Below are 24,871 nucleotides of genomic sequence, written 5' to 3' on the forward strand. Positions count from 1 at the left end.
AAGGTGGGGTAGAGCAGAACATGAGGCAGCTGGGACAGGGGACTTAAGCCAGCCACCAGTGTCACTTGGAAAGGAAAATGAGACCAGATCTCAGCTCTAACTACAGTCGTGCCTATCACCAGTTTATGAGCAAATTAGCAGGGACTAATCTGTTCTTCAGAGGGTGCCCAAGCAGTTAGACCCCACAGTTTAACAAGCTTTCAATCATCAGCTCTGTCCTGCAGCTGGTCCCCACCAGCACAGCAGCCAAACACAGCATCAGTGCAGACTCCTGCTGCAGACTCCTTCCAGATCATGGAAAGAGGGAATTATTAATCCTCAGCAGGCTAGGGAAGGGTGCAACATGTTCAGGATGCTCTAGGATGAGGTTTCCTTGCCCTGTCCCTGTTGTTTCTGGAGCTGTATGCCCTGGGACGGAGGCTGAAGGCAGCAGGGATGAACATCACCCGTTCCCCTGCCAAGACTCCCTCTGTGGCTGCTCAGAGGCAGATTTTGTTTGCCTTGGCTCTCTGTTTCCATGGCAATTTGCTTGGGAGCACCACTGCAGAGGGAGCATCCACACAGGATGTACCCAGAGAAAGCAGGGGCAGCAAGGATGGATGCAGGGTGAGATGGCGCTGCTGTGTCTGACCCATGTTGCTCTTGTGAGCTGGCACTGGGGTGGGCTGCTGGGTGTGCCCTTTAAATTGTGGAGAAGTAGCACAGTCTTTGACTTTATCATTCAACTTACAGACTGCTGCACAGCTTCATGTTCAGCTTCAGCTCCTGTTGGGCTCGTATGCCCTCTACATATATCATCTGGGCATCAAGGAGCTGTGTTAACCAGTAGATCCCCAACCAAAGGACCAGATGCTGCTGACATCCTCCAGCAAGGACAGAACAGCTGGGCAGGAGAATAAACACAGCATCTTCGGCACCAAAACAGCTGTAAGGGCTCACCTGACCACTGTCATTATCCGTGAGACCCCACCTGCAGGGCTGGGTCCACCTCTGGAGTGCTCAGCACAAGAGAAGCATGGATCTGTTGTAAGGAGGCCATAGCAATGACAGGAGGGCTGGAAGCCCCCTGCTGTGAAGACAGACTGAGAGAGTTGGGGTTGTTCAGCCTGGAGAAGAGAAGGCTCCAAGGAGACTTTCTAGTGGCCCTTCCGCACTTCAAGGGGCCAGTCGGAAAGCTGGGGACAGACTTCTGAGCAGTGCCTGTTGTGACAGGACAATGGGTGATGGGTTTAAACTAAAAGAGGGAGATTTAGACTAGATATAAGACATCTTTTGTACCATGGCTGGTGAGACCCTCTAGAGATGCATCATCTCTGGAACCATTCCAGGTCAGGCTGTTTGGGGCTCCAAGCAACCTGCTCTAGTTGCAGATGTCCCTGCTGACTACAGGGGCGTGGACTAGATGAGCTCTAAAGGTCTTTTCCAACCCCAAGCATTCTGTGATTCTATGATTCCACCCAAGACAAAAGACAAAACCCGGATCCTGAGAGAGCCAGGTCTGTCTGGAACAGTCATAACGTGCTGAGGAGGAACACAAAGTCTCCCTGGGGCTGTGGCCTTGTGCAGAACCTCTCAGAGAGGCTTAGGCAAGTGACCTACAAATAAGACGTCTGCAGGTGCCACAAACAGGTCCTGCTTGGGCTAAAACGAAGCCTCTGCAGGAGGTTTGGTGCCAGAATTGGCGCAAGAGACTTTCAGCAAAACCATGTTGGAGCAAGTGTAAAATAACAAGCTGACTACAATAGCACCTTTGAAAATGGGAAGCTAAAGAGCTGTTCCCAGGTTTGCCATGTGAAATGAATCTTACCAGGAAACCAACCTCAACAGCAGAAGTCTGCTCTGCTTCTTCAGCCACAGGTTGCTGCCAGCATGACCCCAAGGCAGAACGGACACGGTCAGGAGTGCTGGGGAGCCCTGTTTTCTGCTGTCAGGCCGGAGCTGAATATTTCACCTTTGGAGTAGAAATGAGTATGAAAAAGCAGAATAAGTCATTTACTGGAGGCATCCTGGTGCTGAGTCCCTGATAAATCTGTCTGTACTTGTACTCACCACAGAAGTTGCTCTGGATTCTGCTAGAGGTCTGCATGGGGATATACCAGGCACCAAGCTGACCCACAGCCATCCCAAAAGGACCAAATTTGGTTTGCCTTTTTTTTATTCTAGCACAGCCTGCACCAAGAGTGATTGCCAAGGACCCTTTTACAGTCATTCCAACTCCTGGATAAATGGTATTTTTTTTAAGGCCATGAAGGATTATTGCCCTTCATCAGGACTGGAAATGCTCAGCTGATGTCAGCACAGATCCCACAGTTTTGTCCATCTGGCCCTGAGCCTGCCTTGGCATCACCGGCCCTGGGATTCATTGTTGGGCTGGTAACAGATCAAGAGCATCTTCAACCCTCTGAACAGCACTTGCTCCTCAGCCTGGTCCATTGTCTCTCTCAGAGCTCATCTGCACCACGGTGGATGTTCAGTTTTTGCCTTTCCCCATGACAACAGGACCTCACGTGTGCATACATCTCATCCAGGGTGCTTGTGCTCCTCCTAAAGGTCACTGCAATCAATCAGAGACATTACATCTCCATTCAGGCAACATGGAAACTTGAGAAGGCCTCATGAAATAAGGCATAAAGCTCATTCTTCAGGGAGAGATAAGCACTAAGAGGTATAAGAGGGACAGCCCAATAACAGCACCTTCAGCTGCAAGGACCCCAGCTGGTGGTGATTTATGTTGCTCCATGATGGACATGAGGCAGAAACAACCAGTACCTCTCCCTCTTCCCTTCCCTTGCTCAGACAGGACTTAGTCAGGAAGGATGAGCCATGGAAAGCTGTCCAGCTCTGTGCAGTGTCTGCTCAGCTGCTGCCCTGGGCTCAAGTGGTGCTTGACAGTGCTGGTGGTCATGGGAGGTGTTTGTCAGCAGATACTTTTCACTGCTGCTTCCAGAAATTGTGTTATAAAGTGTAATACAAGGCATGGAATTGGGAGGGGGGAAAAAAGAGCAAAGAGAGCTCTCCAACTGCAGCTCTGCCAGCACATGCCTGCTCTGAAGGCCACATGGGCCACCTCTCTGGGGTAGGGAGCTGACTGGTGCTTCTGGATCTCAGTGCCGGTGTCTCAGGTGAAGAACAGGAAGCCCCAAGGATCTGTTGCTGTGTGATGCTCAACCCTGTTGTAGGCATAAGTCAGTCCAGAAACACTTGGTGTGTCTCACCGTAGTTGGAGCCAGATGGTGATGAGGGCTTTGATGTGCTGATAGGGGTAAATGGCCCAGTGATGCTCCTGCTGAGTACCATCTTCCCTGCCCTGAGATGGGTTTTTCCATTATTTTCCATGACTGTCATCACAAGACAGATTTTTCCTGTGTGGAAACTGAAGCAAAGCCACCAGGATGCATAGGATGAAGGCAGGAGGAGCAGCAGAAACAGGCAATGTGTTGCAAAACCCATTTCTCACATGTGGATGCATGGCCAGGCACTGCATAGGTCAGGCATATGTCTTGGAATGCCTGGGCACAGAGCACCCCATCTCAGGGTAGATGTGATGAGGTTTGGTACCCAGCCACAGCTTCTAACCCTGCATCTTCTGCTCTGACATTCCTGCATGTCCAACACCCAAATATCCAGCAAACCTCTGGGAGAGAAAATACTCTGGAACATTTTGGAAACCGCTACAGGGAAGGCTTCAGGGCATCTCTGAGTTATCACAGCAGGAACATGGCCACATCTCAGAGCACCAGCACTGAAGTGCCTTGTGGCATTTGTCCTCCTGGCCCAAGGCACTAAGAGCTGCTGCTCCAAGAAGAGCCTCCAAAGCCAGTGGCTGCAGATGTGAGGGCAAAAGCCAAGCAGCACTCAGGGCTGGCAGCTTCACATCTGGATTCTGCTGCAAAGGAAGTAATTAACAAGAATAATCACACCAGAGCAGCAGCACGCACAGGAGCTGAGCACATTTTATCAAGCCCAGTGTGCTGGCCAAGGAGATGTCTGCCTTCAGCAGCACCAGCAAGAGCAAACAGCAGATGGATGTAAAAACGCTCTGCAAAAGGAGAGACCAAGGCTCTGGGCAGAGCTTGGGGACCCTCCCTCCAGAGCAGAAACCAGGCTGATTTTTCAGAAGAGATGAATAATTCAGTGGTGGCCTGGCAGACAACCAGCACTGTCCTTTTCTAAACCCTTCCCTTTGCAGAACAGCGATAAACTACCCCAGTTACTGGTGTGGGGAAAGAAGCAATGCTCTAAGAAAAAGATGAACAGGTCCTCTGTGGCTGTCCCCATCACTGTGACTGCCAAAACCAGAGTGGGGCCAATCCTGGCATCCATTACCTCTTGTCCCATTTGCTCCCTGGCATGGTGGCAGCTCCTGCTGCACTGGCCCTGCTGTATGGTCACAAAACTCCTCTCCACCACCTCATCCTCACAGGATCTGAAAAATCCATATAAAGTTAAATGAAATCACCTGAAGCACCCCTGGGAGCTTACAGGAAGGGCTCAGGTCCCCCTCTTTCTTGCTGGGGATGCTCCCCACCTGCCACTGCACTGGGGGACAAAATCAGGTGCAAATGGTGGGACCTATGTGGGGACATGGAACCTTGTGAGGGAAGGCAGGGGGCAGCAGCCACTCACCCAGTTTGCACAGAAGATTTGCAGATGGATGTTCAAGGCATTGAAGTTTGAATTTTTGATGGTGTCTGATGGTTTATTTTTTAATTAAAGCTGTGCTTGAGCAGGAAGGGCTGGAGCTGTTGCTTCTATGGCTGCTCTGTCCCAGCAGATGCTTGTGGTTGGTTTGGATGCTCCACATCCCATGCTCTTGGGTATGATCAAGCTAAGAGGGTACTATGTGAGAGTCTGCTCCACATCCCATGCTCCTGGGTATGGCTGAGCTGAGCAAGTACCTCAGGTGAGGCTGCTTCACATCCTGCATTCCTGGCCATGGCTAGTGGGACCTCCTGACCTCACTGCACCAACCCAAACCAGAACTACTTGGGAAACAATTCCTAATACAGAGGCTCACTGGTTGGATCCAGCTGGAATCAACCTGAACCATTTCTGGGAAAGAGAGACCAAGAAACTCCTGTTTTGGATGGATGGACATATCACAGTGGTGATGGCTGAATTGGTCCCTCCTTGCGTTGCTCTCCACAAGAGCCCTGTTCTTAGCCAGTCGCTAAATCAGGGCATAAAAGCAGATTTAATTACATTAGCAAATGGCTCCCAGGAAATAATTGCCTCTTTTATGGAAGTGACCTCATTAGGCACCATTAAATTGAGCAGTAACAGAGACATCTGGTGTCTCTGACATCACTGCACCAAGGGAGAAGATGCGACCATGTCCATGCTGCTCTTCCCAAGGCTTGGCCATGGGTTATTTTTCTTCTCCCACAGTCTGATCTTACACTCATGGCCATGTCTGTGCTGAACTGCCCAGTGCTGGTGTAGGATGGGCTGTACCAGGGAAATCTGGACCACAAGTTGTGCACAACCCCACCACACAGTGGGCTTTGACAAAGGGAAGATGGAAAAACCCAGATGAAGTCCTGAAGGATTCAGGGCTGCATAGGCTGGAAGCACATCTAAATCCATAACAAGGCAGCACAGTGTAAACAGAGAGAATTAATTATCCTGCCTGCATTATTTATTATTCTAATGATTTCTCATTTTCTATAATGATTCATTATTTTGTATCTGCTCCCTTCTGTGGCTCTTCATTCTGAGTGCCAAGTGAACTTCCAGCCCCAGGTAAAACAAGTCCTCCAAAGTCCTAGAAGGCCATTTGGTGCCCAGTAGGTCATCCTTCTCAGGAGAGATTCCATACCATCCTGGACACAATCCTAGGCAACCTGCTCTAGGTGACCCTGGTTGAACAGAGGGTGGGTTGGACTACATGGTCGCCAGAGATCTCTTCCAACCCCACCATGCTGGGGATTCTGGGATCCTGTTTCTGACCTGGGGTGAATGAACAGCCTCCTTTTTGGGGATGAGGAGGAAATTGGTGATTGTGCTCAGCCACACTAAGTGACCACACTGGTCTGCTCTTCTGGGGCTCTTGCTGCTTCCCACCCTGACCACAGATGCTACACCTTCCCCTGCAAATAGTTCTCGTGAAGGTGCAAAAGGGATGGAGCAGAAAGAGCCCAAGCACCTTCCTTGGAAAACCTGAATCTGTGTTTGAGAAAAGTTGTTACCTGGGAACTGAAGGTGGAGAGTGGACAGAAAGATGAGCTGGGACTGCAAACTGAGTCGATAATGCAGGATGAGTTGGGAATGTGGAATGAGCCGGGGCAGCAGGATGAACCAGGGCTATGGGATGAGCTGGGGCAGTGGGATGAGCCGAGCCTCGTCCTTAGCTGGAAGTAGGATGCAGCGATAGCAGCAAGTTGAAGGTCTTCATGTGACAGCCACCTGCCTTTCTTCCAGCTCCTGCAGCAGCTCAGTAACCCACAGAAAGCAGAGATGGGCAGTGGAGAGCAGAAGTGCCTGTGAATGAGCGTGAGCAAACAGAAACAGAGCAGGGAGGTGACTCCTGCTTTTCCCCGTCTCCCGTCGCTGAAGCTGGAACCGGCATTTTATGAGTCTATCGAAACCAACATCAAACTCAAGGATTCCTCCCCAGGCAGGACATACCATCAAGGATTGCTGTCAAGAAGCCGGTGGCTCCAGTAGCCTATTTCCCCAGAGAGCTCCGTGTCAGCCCGGGAAAGCAGAGCAGCCTCGGCAGCACTGCAAGCGATTGCCATCTAGAGGCTGCTGAGAAACCGACGGCCTCAAGCCTGCCCACAGCCCGAGCTGGGCAGCACCTGGGCACGGCGGCGTGACTCCATGCAAGGCTGAAGATAGCTGTAATGTCCCATGGAATCCACCCCAGCAGGTGCCCTCCGGCCCCGAGCAATGTGGTGGCTGGGATGGGATGAGGAGAAGGTGGTGGCAGTGAAGTCTCTGCCCTTCAGCCTGCGCTGGGGCAGACTGAAAAAGAATGGAGCTGACAATGGTTGGATTTGTCAGTCCCCAGGATGAATCCCAAAGATCTGTAAGAGCAAGGGACAAACTGGTGTAGGACAAACTGGATCAGGGATGCTTTTGTGCCTGCTCCCGAGCTCCACTTCATGAGAGGGCAAAGGGTAAAGATGCTCCAAAAAAGATTAGGTTGCAAAGATGCAACACCCACCTCCACCCCACCCCAAATACATCATTTCAATATTGCATCACCTGTAAGGTTTCTCTTTCAACATCAGGGTGAGCCTGCAGTCTGTCCTACCTCCCATTCTCAGGTTCTGATGTGCTTAGGGAAGGTGTGGAATGCTTCGATGTTTGATTTTTCAAAGTTAATTGCAGTTTAGATCTCTATGCTTCTTGGTATCACAGTATCACCAAGGTTGGAAGAGACCTCAAAGATCATCGAGTCCAACCTGTTGCCACAGACCTCATGACTAGACCATGGCACCAAGTGCCACATCCAATCCCCTCTTGAACACCTCCAGGGATGGTGACTCCACCTCCCTGGGCAGCCCATTCCAATGACAAACAACTCACTCAGTGAAGAACTTTCTCCTCACCTCGAGTCTAAACCTCCCCTGGCACAGCTTGAGACTGTGTCCTCTTGTTCTGGTGCTGGTTGCTAGAGAGAAGAGACCAACCCCTTCCTGGCTAAAACCACCTTTCAGGTAGTTGTAGAGAGCAATGAGGTCACCCCTGAGCCTCCTCTTCTCCAGGCTAAACAATCCCAGCTCCCTCAGCCTCTCCTCATAGGGCTTGTGCTCAAGGCCTCTCCCCAGCCTTGTTGCCCTTCTCTGGACACGTTCAAGTGTCTCAATGTCCTTCCTAAACTGAGGGGCCCAGAACTGGACACAGTACTCAAGGTGTGGCCTAACCAATGCAGAGTACAGGGGCACAATGACTTCCCTGCTCCTGCTGGCCACACTATTCTTGATGCAGGCCAGGATGCCATTGGCCTTCTTGGCCCACACTGCTGGTCTTCCAGTAAAGCCCCAGGCTGCTCTCCTGGGGCAGCATCATGTTTCATGCCTTCACCAGACCCATACTTTGCAGCTATGTGAAACCCAACCAGGCACCAGTTGTTTCCAGAAGCACAAATAATCAGGGTCTCAGCAAGTTTTTGAGACCACAGTTGCCTTGACATGCCTCCACCTTCTGGGCTGCATTTCCTTACCAACGTGTTTATTGCCTGTGCTGAGAGCACTGTTGGTCACCAGCACCAGAATCCAGCCTGAAGCATGGAGAGGACGCTGATGGGGTACTTAGGTGATAAATGAGTCGTGCCTCTCATTCATGGTGTTTGTGGAGCATGAAGTACTCATTTTTTAAAGCACCGGCTTCCAGAAAAGTCAGCAGTCAGTTCCTTTCTGTAGGCATCTCACATCTGTGCTGGGCTGAGGGTGCAAATACCACTGCAAGCCCAAATGCTTCCAACCTGGTCTATTCTATTCTATTCTATCTTACAAGAGGAACTTAAGGCCTCCAGCAAAGTCTGAGATTATGCTTAAAACCAGGCATAATTTTAAAATATGAAGATTATTTCAACACAGCTCTGCACCTCAAGTATTGTTTTCTGCCCCTGATGGCCTCTATGCAAAGGGGAAAATTTAAAATAAATTAAAAAAAAAAAAAAAAGGTGGGAGAATGAATTTAGCCATGAAAGCTGCTCAGATGCTTTGATGGAGGGTTTATTTACTCTCAGCACTGGGGATAACCATGCTTAAAACAAAGCCCCACAATGCACAAACACACAAAGACAAAGCACCAGTGAGATGTTCAACATTCATCCAGAAAAAAACCCCACACCTTTCCTGGAATCTATCCCTGACCTCCCCAAGCACATGGTTTCATTCCTCCCTTCATACTAACAAAAAAAAAACAGAGAAAAAGGGCACAGCAGGAGCAGCAAGGTGACCTATGCCAGACCAGCTTGGTCTGGTTTCTCCAAGATGCTGTACACTGCAAAACAAGCCTTTTCACTGTGCTAATACATTAAAGCTGGCTAATGCCCATGAGCATACCTGCAGCATGAAGGAGGGCAATGGGCTGAGCAGCACTTTGTGCCATGGCAACAGGGAGTATGGCAGAACATCATCTTGTGGGTTATGCTTGCTCAGGCAGCAGACAGCCCCAGTGTCCTGAATCATGAAGTACCTCTTCAGAGGGATCCGGGCAGGCTGGGTTGACAGATCAAGGCCAATGGGATGAGGTTCAACAAGGCCAAGTGCTGGGCCCTGTACTTAAGTCACAACACCATGCAATGCTTCAGGCTTGGAGAACTGGCTGGAAACTTCCTGGTGTAAAAGGACCTGGGAGTGTTGTTCACCAACCAGCTGAACATAAGCCAGTGTGTGCCCAAGGGACCAAGAATGTCAACAGCATCCTGACCTGGATGAGGAACAGTGTGGCCAGCAGGATTAGAACAGTGATTGTCCCCCTGTATTCAGCACTGGAGAGGCCACTTAAGTACTGGGTTCAGTTTTAGGCCACTCACTCCAAGAAGGGTGCTAAACTTGGGGTTCAGCTTTATAACCATAGATGTTCACCCAGCAGCATTCATTTTGGGCTGATCATGGTGATACTTCACTGTCTAAATCTCTTCACCCTTTGTAGGTAGAGTTATAACCACCTCCTTAAGGAGCAAGCCTGAACAGAAAGGCTTTCTCCCAGACTGCAAATCCAAAACAGCATCTTGGTCTTGCTGGAGGACCTCACAGAAATAGCATCTTTCTTTGCCTACCTTAGGATGCACATGAAGCCACCTCACATGTAACTGGGAGGGCTCAAAGCTTCAGCCTTGCCACTCTGTGGTTGCTGGTGAGCTTACCCCAGTTTTTAACCCTTTGTAGCCAAGTCTTCCATGATACAGACTTCAGGAACTCAGATCTGCCTAGAGAGAAGGGCTGGAAGAGTTAATTAGCTGCCTGCTGGCACTCAGTGACTATTGCTGTGTGGAACATCCCAATTATGGTACTATTAACTTTAGTTCTCTGGAAATTCAGTGATTAATAATACTAATAATTCTACTGACCCCAAAGTAATTGCAGAATATTAACAGAGAAAACTGCTTCTAATTAAGCAATACCAAATCCTTCCATTTTCTATTTTTCTAAACCTCTACTGCCCTCTCAACTATCCCAGCCTAGGGCTTCCTTGGCTGAGGAGATGGGATGTGTGATGGGGTAGAAACTGCTTTTTTCTATCCCTCCAAGAAAAGTGACATCCCTGGAATGCTTCAGCATTTAAAAACTCAAAGCCTGTACAAACCATAATCTTGCACTCCATAAATGACTTCTGATGGGAAGTCATTGTCTTAACCCCCAGCAGCCAGCACTGGTCTCTGAACACATTGCTGCAAGCTGGAAAGCAGCAGAGACACTGGAACATCAGCTCCCTCAAGCCTGGAGTCTTTCCATCAACCCAGGACTTAATCACAGAGCTGAATCAAAACGGTAAACATTTCCCTCTAGGAAAGCTCTTGAGGATGATAAAAGAGTCTGGACGGCTCCCAGCTTTGCATGGAGGAGGCAAAAAGATGGGAATGAATTGAAAGGAGATGAAAGTTTATCAGGAAAAAAAAATACATCAGGAAAAAACTCACCAACTGACCTACCACATTTCTATAGGCTTTTCCAGAGCAGGACAGGCTAAAGAGATGCACTCCTAGAGCATGCAGGATGCCAGGCATAGCAGTCACATCACAAATTGTCCCTTTGATGCTGGTTGCCTTCAGAAGGAAAATGTTTGTGGTTTCTTCTTCCTTCTGCTGCAGACAGCACTGAGGCTGGGGGCTGGGATGGGGTGTCTGGGTACTCAACAGAAATGCAGCTCAGGATCTGCTGGGAGCCACACTAAGAGCTTTTGCAAGCAGGGTAAGAGGCAGAAATGTTCCTCTTCCCAAACTGGGAACTGCCTTTCCCTGCAGGGTGGTCAAAGAAAACCCAAACCCCTTCAAACAAAGGAAACAAAACAGCCTAGGGTGTTTGGAGGTGAAGAAAAGGCCTTAGGTCCCTTTAGCACTGCTGCTGTGCAAGCATCACTGCTGGCTGGCAGGACTCTGACTCAGCCCCAGGCAGCCCCAGCTCCTGCCTTCTTCCTGCCAACCTCTGAAAATGATAATTTAATAAAAGTTAGTGCCAGCCCTCCTGATCTGAACGGCATACCTTTCCAAATGCAGAGTAAACAGAAGTCCAGCCCCAGTCTGTGCTGGCTGCTCACAATGGTGCCAGGTGAGGCCTGAAGCAGAGCAACAAAGAAAGCTGAGGTAAGCCCTGCTGATACTGAAACCTAATGAGGACAATGGCTGGGTGCTGCAAAGCACCTTGCTCTGGGCCCTGCAGCTCAGTGAGGACAAAGCCCAGGTCGTGCTCAGCACATGAACAGCTGCAACAGCTCCTCCACATGGCCGTTTGGCAGGGGGCAAATCCCTTTCCTGTCCTCCTGTGCCTCAGACGATCAGCGAGGCAAAAGGGACTAAACCACCACCAAAATACAGAACTAAAGAACTGAAATGCTGCAGGCTGAGAGTTTCCTCCTCATTTTTTTTTGTTGTTGTTCTAAAATGCAGCAATGGAAAACAGAAGGGTAGAGAAATAATACTGTCCCCAAATTGACAATTTCCATTTGAAAAATGACTAGGGATGAAAAGAAAATTTCATCTTATACAATGAGGTTCTCAAACTTCCCAGCTTTCATATATTGCATGAATACACTTCATACATATGTATTTATATGTGTGTGGGGGTATGTATATAAAGGCTTTGTATTTCAAAGGTTAGTCCTCCTCTTGGCAAGGGATCAACAAACATTTTCCTCCACAGTTTACCTCCGAAACACAAAGTGACAATTATCTCATTCAAACACATCACTATATGTAAGCAGCACTTTAAAGGCACCTTTCTGAGGTCTTTTGTTGCCATTTTATGCTGTTTCATTCAAAATTCAAAGAAATGTCCCAGAATATAGAAAATGCTCAAATTTTGCTTGCCTTGGAGAACAGAGAGTTGTCTCTAGAAAGGTCAAGAGCTATTATGGAATTTTGCTTTTCTTCATAGGTATTTAAGAGCAATGATAAGAAAAGTTTTACAGTACATACAACTTTTGAAAATTTAATAAATTGTGGGTGAATAAAATGTTGGGGGGCAATTTCAACCCACTACATAAATAAAATAATTCAACTGTCTTAGTTTCTGGGAGGAAACAACTGACCACTAGCTAAACTGCACTTAGCAAGGGCTTGGAGCAAAGCAGCCTCATCATTTAAAGGCTAAGCCTTTAAATAACTGGGTGGGTGTGTGTGTGTGTGTGTGTGTGTGGATAGGAAGAAGGAGGAGGAAAATAATAAAACCAACAACAGAACACCCAAAACTCAAACTAACCAACCCTTAAATCTTGTTCTCCCCTTTTAAACCCCAAATCTTGGCATGCTAGAGCATCATGAGATGGGATTGTCTTTACCATGCACATGTCCAACAGATGCATCCTGCCTGAAGGGACAGCCTCTAGTAGGTGGTCATGTCCAAGTGGGCTGGTCAAGACAATTCCAGGAAAGACAAAAGGACCTGAAAGCCCATGTAACCCCTGCACAGCTCCTTGCTTCTCCCCATGGAACTGTAGCTGGATCTCCACAGACTGTCCTCCATGCTGACCAGCCCACCACACTACCTGGGGCATGATGAAATGTCCAAACACTCTGTCAACACCCATGTGCAGATGGTCCACAATTGGTTTGTTCAATAAGCCAGATATCTGCAAGCTTCTGGAGCTGGTATTTTTTGTCAGGCTGGTTTTGGGGTTTTGCTTTTACTCTGGCATGCCAGATTTATGGAAACAACATCAAAGGGCCTGAAAGTGCCAGGGATGTGCGATATGTGTGCTGGACCAGCCACTACCCTCTGGCTCTGCCAAGCTGATTGATATTTATTAAAGCACTGGCAAATACAGGAGGTGATAGCTACATTAAGATCAAATTCACAAGTCAACAGTGAAAATGCATCAAGGCTGACCACTTTTCACCAGCTTCCCAGTAAGCCTTGCTCCTTCCCTCCCAGAGAGTGAGGAGAGAGGGAAGTAAGTGAGAGTCAGCAAAACTCACCAAATACATCAGAACAAAAAGCATGCTGAAAAGCATGAATCAGAAAATACTCACATGGCTGCAGGTTACCCATGTCTTGGTATCCTTAGGCAGCTGAAAGAGTCCAGCCATCAAAGGAGAGATGACCTCCCTCATGAGAAGGGGCTGAGACACCTGGGGTTATTTGGCCTGGAGAAGAGCAGCCTGAGAGGGCATCTGATCAGTGCTCAGCAACAGCTAAAGGGTGGAGGGTGAGAGGATGGGACCAGACTCTTTTTAGTGGTGCCCAGAGACAGGACAAGGGGGAAAAGGCACAAATGGGAACCTAGGAAGTTCTACCTAAACATAAGGAGAAACTTCTTTGCTCTGAGAGTGATAGAGCCCTGGAGAAGGCTGCCCAGAGAGGTTGTGGAGTCTCCTTCTCTGCAGAGATTCCAAACCCACCTGGTCATTGTGATCCTGGGCAAGCTGACCCTGCTTTAGCAGGGCGGTTGGACTAGATGATCTCCAGAGGTCCCTTCCAAGCCCCACCATGCTGTGATTCTGTGAAGGCACTGTTGCCACAGCTCAAAGTTAGGGGTCGATGTGGGGACGAAAAGCTGTGACAGGATGCAGGAGGCCTGAGGAACAAATAAAAGGTGATGGTTTTTTGGAAGAGACTGAAATGACCATTATTTCATCCTGCCAAATCTCCAATTAGGATTTGAAAACTTCAGAGACAGAGGCCAAGCAGCAACAAGGAAGGTGGTACAGAGGTTTTGTTCTATTATCTGTTAACACTTTCATACTAAGAAAAATTACTATGAAACAAGCAAATTAGTGGAAAAATTGAAAACACAGGATCCATTCTTTAAAACACACAAAGTATTTTTATAGCTAACTGCAAACATAGCAATAGACATTTACAAGCTCTCTTAGTGCATATTTACACTTACTTTTCTGTTTTCTTTCCTAGAATTAAAGCTGCTGTAATCTTCAAAGGCTTTAGGGCTGTTTCAACAGCTGAATTACAAAACAGCTCAGGCCTAAATTACAAAATAGATTGGATGGTTTAAATAAAGAGGAAAAATTAATCCACAATTCACTTCAACATAGATTCATGTAGGGAGGATTATTCACCTGACATATTTTCTAAGGTTGTGAAATGGCAGTTGTTTGTTGGGGTTTTATTATTATTATTTAATTTTATTATTTCTTTATTCTTGGACATTTTGGTTCCTGGAGAAAAGCAGCTAACCCATCACTCATTGCTCACCTTTTAGATCCCAATCTTGCTGAACGAGAAACTGTGTTGAAGCCATTTGTCCCCCAAAGCTCCTCCTCTACACCTGGAAGATAACTAAATGACAGGACAGGAGTCCTGAGTGACTTGATAAACCCTGCTCCACATACAAAACAAAAAGGGTGGCTACTTCCTAGCTCACTCCAGAGACTCTCCATTTACTCCTGCATCTCCATCGCTGATGCTGAGCAGAGCCCAAATTCAACAAAAGTGTTCAAAGACTTCAGAACTTGGAACAACACAGGTTCTGCTTGAGCTTAGAGAGCAGCTAGTCACCCTTCTCTTAAATCTCAGTACATTAACACAACTCTAAAGGTGTAGTTGGGCAGCAGAGTGCAAATCAGAGTGGTTTTGATGCTTCTGAGAGCCTAAGAGATGATATTATTGAAAGTCAAGACTCTAAAACCAACTTAGAATACAATCTTTTTGGAAAAAAAAATGTATTTTCTTCATAAATACAGTACAATTACATTTTACAATGTCTTTTTACTTCCTAGACATAAAAATGCTATTTTTTAAAAAAAGAGTTCCTATACAAATACATGAAAAGAGACTCCCCTGCTGCCCACAGCCCCCCACCCCGGCATGGAGCAAAACCATCGGCCACGGCGTGAAGCAGCACAGTGAATCCCAGGCTAACCTGTGCCAGCCCTCACAGAGAGAGAGAGGAAGCCAAATTATCCCTGGGGATTTGCTGGCCCTGACTGCACCAGCTTTCTGTTGCCACCATTTTCTAGGCAATGGGAAAAGCACGTTGTGCGGCCACGGGTGTTGGGATTCACTGTATGGGTGTCATGGTTCATGGCGGGTGGGCTCCTGGAGCAGGAGGTGTCCTTGGAAATGGTTCTGGCCTAAAACTCTGCAAGTCTCCTTGCTCAGGCAGCCTCCAAAGCAAAGCTAATGCCAGTTTTCAGCCTCACTCCACAAACCTGCCAGCAGAGGCCACACAAAGAATTTCAGCCCCCTGACAGTACTTTGCTGACCTCAGCCACTCTTTGCAGTCTCCCGACGAGCATCTAACAGACCCCTCCCGAGCCCATAGATAGAAAACTGCTGCTCTAGACCCCACAAGAGTTGCCAGGTAGGAACTATTTGAAGTTAATGATGACATTGGGCCAGATGGGAACGAAAGTCTCTAGATTCCAGGCAGTTCTCTGAGATGCCAAATCCCAAAGAACTGCCCAAGGGAAGAACTTGTGAGTTTGGCCACAGTAAGCAGTGAAAGGAAGAGAGGAAAAATAACTAGATTTGATTTTCTTGTTTTGCTCTACAAAGAAGAATATGTGGCTTTCTTTATAAAAGCTACAATTCTGTTTCTAATACCCGAGTTTAAGAAAAACTCTTAGTCTAAACTTTTGGTTTGCAAAGAAGGTCATTGCAATCATCATGTTTCTAGTAGGAGGTGATTTTTAACAAGCTCTATGGAAGGAAAAGGAACTAGGTCTGCAGTTTGTCTCCTTAAAGCAGTTTATGTTAAAAAACAAACCAAAAATCTGTACAGAGGGACTGAAGACTATAGTACACATCTTCCTCAAAGCAAGCAGCTCTTTTACATTCACATCAGGATGGCTCTGAGGAAGTTCAAGGGAAAGAATACATTCCTGATGGCTCCAAGTTTGTCCGCACAGGAAAATGACATCAAACTTCCATGTCCAAAGTTTTGGGGGTTCTCCTTTTGGAAGAAATCAAAACTATAAATGAGGCCAAAGAACCTGACCTAAGCAATGTAAAACTGCACCATCTTCTTCCAAACTAGCTTCCACAGGCACAGAATGGCTAAGGCTCCTGCAATCCTGATGGTTTGGACTGTCAGAGACCACCTGGCTTCCATTTCTGGAGGAGACGGTTGCTGTTCATAATCTGTATTTTACTCATAGAAAGCTATTCTGTCCTTTTTTGTTTGTAAAAATAGATTAGAGTGGCACTCAGTTTGAAAACAATGAGCTGCAAGGAGGATAAACATATTATTTTTACCTAGTCCAGCTGGGAAGCCAGTATTGATCGGGGAAAATCAGTTTTCTAAAGCAGCTTTTATCTCTAAAGCACGTAGACATTTTTGAGTGAACGTGAATAAGGCAAGTTGGAACTGTTTATCTAGAGCCCTGCAGCTGCAAAACTTCTCTCCTACTGATGAAAAGTACTTGTAAAGATGGAATTTAATTTTTCCTGACTTGAAAAGAACAGAAAAGCACTCAGATATCTCTCCTCCCTTCTCACACAGACACTCAATGGCATTTGATCTCCCTTACTGTTCATTCTCAGCCCAAACCACAAAATAGAATACAGAAAATTATGCTGAAATGGCAAAAAGATGAACACCTTGAGCTAATGAGAAAAGCTTTTTCTGCATTTCCAACTGTGAAGAAGGAAGAGAAATCACTTCACATCATCCAGAGTGGGCATTACTTCATAAAATGGGATGGAATTAAGCCAAGAGAAATAAATGTGAGGCATTGTCAGGGATGAGAACAAAGAGACTGTGAAGAGTTTGTCTAGAAAAGAGGAGAGAACTAATTTGGATTACTGGAATATACTTAAGGAAGGTCTACCACATTGCCCAGAAAGATATTGTCCCACAGGGCAGAGACAGTCAAAGTCTCAAAGTGAAGCTCTGAAGCATCTTAAGTAGTGGTGATGAAGGAAGCTCATCCTGCCTGTTAGAGCAGACATAGGCAAAGCCAGGCCATGTAGGCTTAGCTCACACCTCACCATATGCATTTTCCCCAAAGATCACGAACAAGCAGCACATCTGCTGGAAATGATGGGAAGTGCTTTCCTTGGGGTTTAAGTGATTATCACTAGAAGACAAACAGAATCCAACTCATGGCTTATCTTTAGCACCGCTAAGTCACCAGTGCAGCAGAGAAAAGGCACCTCCTTTAGCCTCCCAACCCTCCATGGGAAAATTCATGTATTTTGATCTGCTAAGGACACTTCAACTGGATACCATACCTGTAGTGTCAGCTAAGTAGGAAATGAGGACATTCATTAACTGTCTGATGATTAATTATTGATTTTCCTTATGTCTGGGGCAAAACAATCTGAAATTAAAATCTGGCTACTCTAATGCTGCACAGAAAGCTGACACCAGCCAGGTTCCCAATGTGTGACCATTGGCTAATTAAAGATTTTAACATTCAAGTAAAATGTAGTACTTTTTAACAGAAATTAATATTGAAGTGTTTTAATAAAATGCAACAGTAACAAAATAAACTCATTTACTTCTACTGGACTTAGTATCTCCTTGTACCATCTGCTAGTTCCCCTAAGTTTGAAAATGTAGCTGATGACTTAAACATTTAGCTTTCTTCTGTAATGCCTCTGGGACCTTCTTTAATCTGCTCTCTCCAATCAGATGGAGAAAACAAACAAACAAAAATATCTTGTAAAGAAAGAATTGACTATCCGAAATTTTACACAAAGCTTCTCTTTAAAGCTCTACCTCCACAGCTTTGCTATTTGAAGAAGGATTTTTATCTCCTCATGAAGGAAGGACATAGAAAGTAGGAGGACATTTGAAATACAGACAAATCTGCTACACAGAATGGTCTCCACAGATGCAGTAGATGACGTTGCCATCACTGAAAAGCAACAGGGCTTGCCACTAGCACTATGGTACATTTGGAATAGTTCCACTAAAGCAAATGGAATTACAATGGCAGAAGTCTGATCTAAATGAACCTGTAAACTCTCCTTTTTAAATTTATGTAAAACATGAATGCAATATATTATTTGCTATCCACTGTATATATTATTGAAAAAGTACTTAAGTATTAAAGTGTGGCAAATCTTGCAATGAAACTAAAAAAGTGTGAAATTGGACATTAATCACCGGAGTCATTTCCTTTAACAAAAATATAACACAATATGGGATGTTAAAAGAGCAGAATGTTACCACACTGAAAATGGAAATCTTTCCAGCCTCTGAATGTGAAAAAACCTACTCTGAGCTCTTACACTGAGTATAAAGAGAAATATCCCTTGATCACAGCTCAGATTTCAGCAGTTTCTCAGAACACCTGTATTGTAAACCCATGTGATGCTGACAGCTAAGGCCCTAGTTCTGATCATTTTAAGGCTGTTATGCTCACCTTGCTGCAGTCACACTGGACATTTAACCAGATGTCAGAGCAGGTACTTCTGTTTAAGACACTTTAAAAATACTGAAATGAAATATCAGATATAGTGCACCTAAGTTCTTGGGGTTTCTCCAATGTTACCAGATCCAGTACTTTAAAAAGAAGAGGGGAAACTTTCAAAGAACAAGTGTTACGGGTTTTTTATAATTTAGAACAAATTATAAATTAACCTGTCCATACTTTTGAGACATAATATACAAGAGCAAACAGCTGAGTGTTCTTTTATTACTCAGGTACTACATGGTTTTTTCCCCAATAAAAATGTCTTTTTTAAAATGTCTTGCTATTTTATCCCAGCACAGATCCCGGTCCAGCCTTTCAGATGAGGTATTCTACCATCTCTCCATCTGGGAGGTCCTGCCCCATGGCCTGAACAGGAGCTTTTCTTTCCAGAGTGCTGGAGTGGAAGAGTGGTCCATCTATGTGATGAGGAAAAAAAACAAAAAGAGACAGACAATCAGAGCTGTAAATCCACTGGGGTTAGAAAAATGATGGTAACAATTTAAAAGTCATCATCTATCATTGCCCAAGAGACAGCTGACAAATTATTTTATTTTAAAATATTCAGTTCTTCAGGTATGTAGCCAGCCAGCCAAATAAAGATATTTTATCAAATTCCCTTTGGGTATCTCTTACTGATACACAATGGCATATAAAACTGGAGCGACTGCATTTAAACCAATGTAATCAGTGTAGACTTCCTCCACCAAACCTGTTTCCCTGTCTCCCTTGATGCCCATGAAACAGCATAGCATGGGCAAGACACAGAGCAGAGCAGCCAAATCCACTCTTCCACAAAGAGCAGCATAATTGCAATGCGTCTGTGAGTAGAAGAGGCAAGGTTGTGTAATCTGCATTGATTTGGCAGAGTGGGCTGGAAAATGAGCAGCTCTTGCCAGCTCGGAGCTCTGTGGGAAGCAAATTCAGCTTCTGTGACAGTCACTGTCAACTGGATCTACTTGTGCCAGCGCTGAAGTCGCTCCTGTGGCTGGGACAGTGTAACAATGAGACAGCGTTATCACCAGTCACCTTTCCTCCTTCTGCCTTCCCCCTACTGAGTTCCACTTTGCTATGAATACCAACCAAAATGCAATGGCCACTTTCTACAGCTCACATGCTGTTTAAACCCTGCACACTAATCAATTTACTTCAGAGTAGACACTGACTCAGAGACTACCCTGAGATTTGCACATACGCGTTCAATTCTTCAATCTCACCATCCCTCTCTACCCCGTATGTCCGTGCTTATGCTACCAGTCTTGAAGCTTTTTTCCTTCAGGGTGTTTGAGACCCCTCAGGACAGTCAAACTTGCCTCTGAATCCCAACGTTCCCCACAAAAACTAACTCTGGATTTTTTGAACGAAGAAAGAGATGGTAGGACCTGCACCACAGAGCAGAACCGATTGTGGGTCAGTGGCAAGGGTCCCTTTAGAAGAGCAGCTAAGCTTTGTTACCTGTTTTGTCTGCACTGTAGGCCAGATTGGTACTGGGAAGTCGTCCTGCTGTGGGGGCTGCAGTGGAAGGTGCAGCTTTGCTTTGTTCGCTGCCCCGGTCAGTCTGGGTACTGCAGTCTCTGCTGCCTGTTTTCGAGTGGGCTGACAGCAATGGGGTGGAAGGAAGGACAGGAGAGGGGGTGGAGGGAATGGATTCAGAGCGATATTCTGTTCCCAGCAGAACACCTTTGTGGAAAAAGGGAAGGAAATTTCACAATCCAAGAAAACTAACTGGTACAGGGTCTACACCTCTCTGTAGTGCTTGCTCTAGGATCTGTGCCTCAGCAGACAGTGCTGATTTGCCTCCCTATAGTACCTTTCACCTCTGAGTGCCAAAGTACCTGAAGAACAGCAGTATCCTCATGTTGCTGCCTGCAGCTGTTCAGGTGGGCACTAACACCTTCCCACTGTCTCTAAGCAGTGGTTGGGTAAATCCACACACTCTAAAATCAGCTGTGACTGATTCTCATTCACATTGCAAGGTCTTTCAGTCCCACAGGAAGGGCTTTTGGACCCAACTTCTCCTCAGACAAATAATAAATCATCTAAGATTTGCTTTGGTACAACTTTGCTCATTTTCTCTGAACAATGGTGTCCAGCCATTCCAAACAGCAGTCATGTTAGTGCAGGCACAACACTACAGAATAGCAATCCTGATTAGTATCTCTGCTCCTACTCAAGAAGACTTCAGACACTTTCAGACAGCAGAAACAACCCAGCTGAAAGCAGGTGTTTGGGAACTCTGAAAACAACTCTTAACTCTTAGTCAGGTATTATGTTGGGAATGGAGGCTTACGTATTTTAATGACAGAACCTGGACATCACAAATCACTCTTTCCCAGGAGCAACTATAACAAGCAGTTGTCCAAATGTGTCCCATCTCGTAGTCAGCTTTCATTCATGCTAGGCCAGCCGGTCCATCTGTCCTGCACTCTCCTTCTCCTGCTTCCCTCCCCTCTAAGCAGTGACTTTGTAGCTCTGCATTGTCACTGGTATTTAAAACTTACCTAGGCTGCCTTTCCAGCTCTTGTCCTCCCTTTTCTCCTCCAGGATGGGAGTGCTGCTCAGTGTTGATGAGTGGGACAGCAAGCCCGAGCCAGCATTTGAGATGGACATGAGGGACTTGGCCGGTCTCATGGAGGAGAGCTGGTCTGTCTTACCAGGCTCCTTCCGGGAGCGCTGCTGCAGGACTTTGATCATGGCATCCTTCTCGATGATCTGAGCGTGCAGAGTCTTAATCCTTTTCGAGAAGCACAAAGAAGGACAATGTTTTTGTACTCCTGCCTCCTTGGACTGATGCTTCAGTGCCCCCATGGCTGTGACAAGGACTCACTTAGGCATTTGGGGAGGCAGAGAGGAGGATGTCAGTGAGCTTACTGCTCACTTGCCCACCAGAGCAGATCATGCATAAGACTTTCTGTATACATGCACAGGAGAATGGCACTGAGAAACCCACCTGTCCTTGGCTACTGGAAGCTGCTCTAAATAGCCATGAATGGGCTTTGAGACAAAGCAGAGGGTTATGGGCAGGACACGAAACCAACAGAAAGGAAGAGACTTAACACACTTGGAGGCATCTGCACTGAACCTAACCGCAGGGAAAACAGGTCTGAGAGATTGTTAAGAGGTAGCTGGAGTTTGGGATCTGATGAATATGCCCCAAACAGAGAAGAGGAACAAGCCAGATGCAAAAAAATCTAAGATAAGATTATTTTATTTTTGCATTAGTCCTCAGTATCAAGACAGGTTTTGAATTGCTATGTAGATGCTTCCTTGGCCAAATGAGTGTCTGGCATTCTGCATTCTTGCTATTGGTGACAACACAAGAATTTCTGGTTCTGAGGCGTCTACCCAGGCAATTAATTTAAAACATCTGTCCTAAAGCAGCCAAATAGGATCAAACTGCATTTTACCTTCCCTCCATGTCGAGACATCTTCTGTTGGCAAGCAAGATCTCTTCCTCCTCCTTCTGAATGCGAGCTTCCAGCGAGGTGTCATAACTAGGGTTAGGCGAGTGGTTGATCACTGTCGTGTCCCTGAGAACAAGCAGTAGAACAGATAAGTAACAAACATGACTATCTGCTGAGTTTGGGCTGGGTCAATCTACTGTCCATCTTAGGCCAATCTATAATCTGATTCTATGATCTATAATCTAATGGGGGGTTGGACTAGATGATCTCTAGAAGTCACTTCCAACCCAGTGCATTCTATGATTCATTGTACTACTGTAAACTGATGGATGAGGCAAATCCAAGGACACGGGGAAGAAAAGGATGGTACCACCAAACACTTTTCTTTAGTTAAAACAGCACAAACTTCACTTCAGATAAAAAGTTTTTTCCCCATCCCCTTCCAACAACAGCATCATACAAAGAATCTGAATATCAAGGCAGGGCTAAGCATGGAAGTTTCTTAAGCAGCCTGGTCCATAAAACTTGGGAGTGGGCTGAAAATAGTTTTAGACTGAGTCTATATAGTGCCTGATGTAAACACTGTGATAGCAGTTCTGTTCACTAACCACAACATCGTGGAGTATTTCACTCTACTTGTTGCTGTTCAGTCAGAACAGAGTCACTGTGCTGTGTCCTGTATCACTCTATGACTCATAATATCAGGAACATGATACTGACAGAGATGTGCATTAATATAACTAGAAAAAAAAAATACAACACACAAAAAATATGGAGCTACCAAGAGCTCCAACTGACTGTAAGAAATCTCTTCTCTCAGACCCTGCAGGTCTAAGAACTGTCCAGTCAATGTGCCTTTAACTCTGCAAAAATTCAGATTGGGAACAGCAAAGCACCAATGTGAGCAGCCCAAGAAGGTAATTTATTAAAGACACCTAATGCCACCCAGACTCCTGCCTGGACTGTGCAGCATCCTTCCTGCAGCTTCAGCTTCACAGAAAAGGGAAATTTGTGCACAAGTTGCCACTAAAATTGGTGGAATCCCTCACAGCCTATATTTGTGAAGGTTCCAACGGCATATTAACTTGCAAAAGTATGGATATTGATGGAATACTCTTTTTTAGGGGAGAAGCAGCTAGAAGGAAATGGAAAAACAGAGGCTGGCTCACTCATTTAGAAAACTTGGACAGGCCTAACACATCCTCTCTCATTCCATGATAAACAATAGACCAGGCCCCTACTTATCAGTGCATGCTGAAAATGTAACATGGCCTCTAAGGGCAAGCAGTAGCAAGAGCCTGTAGAGAATCTCTGGGGAGGTGAAAAACCATATACAAAAAGCATCAATACCCTAAAAAAAAAACAGCCCTCTTTTGGAGCAAGATAAGATAAGTGTTTAAATACTAACACAGCAGATCTGCAACTTTATCCCTGTAATTCTAGTATGATCTTACGAGCTAGGAAGCCAGCTGTGATAATATCCCTGTTTGAGTCTGGTTCTTGAAGCAATCTAAAATAAAATCTGCCATCGAGAACCAGAAAGTAGAGAGCAGTGAAATGATATGTAAGTAATACCTAACACTAAAGAGCTGCACTCTGATAACAGCTCTTGTTTACCAATTAGCTGAAGCACTTGGGCCTATTTACAGCCTTAAGTGTTTCTGTACAGTTGTGTTGGAATGTAAGCTTGTTACCAAATTTCAGACACCCTTCCCACCCCCACAAGCAGTGCTCTCCCTACACAGCAAAATGTTTTAAGCAGATTTCCCAGTAGATGTTTCTGGTTAGTAACCATGTTGAGGACAATACCACAAAGTAATTTGCAAAAACATTCTGGAGAACAAGCAAGCCATTCAGTGTGAACAACATGAATCACCAAGCTCACCCCATCTCACATGACTTCAGCAAGGACCGATTTCTGCTTTAAAAAAATATATAAATAAACCCACCCCTCTTCACATATACCTATTTTTGTACCAACAGCTTCTAGGAACAACTCAGAACAATTGCATTCTGGAAAGTGGCTCCTGCATACGGAGGAGTCTTCCTCTGGAAAAAAGCTTCTCATTGTTGGCAATTGCATGGCTCCCAGGAAAGGCAGCCAAGCTTCGCTTGGGATGCAGAAGTCTGAGAATCTGTTCAGACCACAAGGCATGGTGTCATGGGAAGGTGGTATGACAGCATTCCTTGGTGGGAAATACGGCATTGAACTGGAAAAAGAAAATAATCTTTGCACTACAAAAAGTCTTGTTTACCTCTGAGCAGCCACAGTTGCAGCTGCATCCAAAGCAAACTGTCTCATCACACTCTCCTCCAGGTATTTCTGTTCCCACTTGGTCATGTCAGCTTCCAGAGCAAGAATCCTTTCCTCCTTCTCACGCAGGAGTTCCATAAGGGCGGTGGCATTGTACTCTGAGACATTGGCAGCCTGAGATGTACCCTGACGCTGATTTTCAGAAGTGAAAAAAACAACAACAAAGTCTCAGGATGCATCTGCAAGAGTCAGGGTTGGTTTGTTTGCTTTTTGTCTGAAGGACAGAAGTTGGTCCAGAGCAGTACTGGTGTGATGCAAGAATTCCCTAGAGCAAAACCATGTTGGGCAGACTAGGTGATGGTAATGGTCTTGTTGAGAGCTTAATCTGAAACATCTGCAGGGGCAGTTCAGCCTCCCTCTGTCAAAACCAGGAAACAAACTCACATAATGCAAAAAAGGCTCCTTCTATTTTCCACATATTGGAGCTCAAAAGTCATAAAACATCAAACACTGCTCCCAAGAAAGAGAGCTTTGCTTCCAGCACCCACGCTAGAGTGCTTCCTGGTGCCATTCCAGAGCTGATCGATTTTAACAAGCAAATATCTAAGGTAGAAAATATTCCTCTTAAGGCCTTTTTCCATGTGCAAAGCCCCACGTGTGTCTGAGAACTAGATTATATACTGCTCAGGTCTGATGGCTGCACCCCATCCCTAATTCATGAGG

At 45.9% G+C, this 24,871-nt stretch overlaps 1 protein-coding gene across 5 annotated transcripts in view; it reads right to left on the reverse strand.

Annotated features, from left to right (window-relative positions):
* Window positions 1–14,262: 14,262 nt before the first annotated feature.
* Window positions 14,263–24,871, reverse strand: part of AMOT (angiomotin) — a 67,571-nt gene continuing 56,962 nt past the window's right edge. For all 5 annotated transcript variants that reach the window (XM_054169399.1, XM_054169401.1, XM_054169400.1 and 2 more), the window contains exons 9-13: window positions 24,150–24,340; window positions 21,898–22,020; window positions 20,992–21,224; window positions 19,946–20,170; window positions 14,263–18,909 (exon numbers count right to left, since the gene is read on the reverse strand). In XM_054169399.1, coding sequence (XP_054025374.1) covers window positions 18,809–18,909; window positions 19,946–20,170; window positions 20,992–21,224; window positions 21,898–22,020; window positions 24,150–24,340 — 873 coding nt within the window. In that variant the 3' untranslated portion in view covers window positions 14,263–18,808. The remainder of the gene's footprint in view (window positions 18,910–19,945; window positions 20,171–20,991; window positions 21,225–21,897; window positions 22,021–24,149; window positions 24,341–24,871) is intronic.

The sequence above is a fragment of the Dryobates pubescens genome, chromosome 18, assembly GCF_014839835.1.
Source record: "Dryobates pubescens isolate bDryPub1 chromosome 18, bDryPub1.pri, whole genome shotgun sequence".
Lineage (NCBI taxonomy): Eukaryota > Metazoa > Chordata > Aves > Piciformes > Picidae > Dryobates > Dryobates pubescens.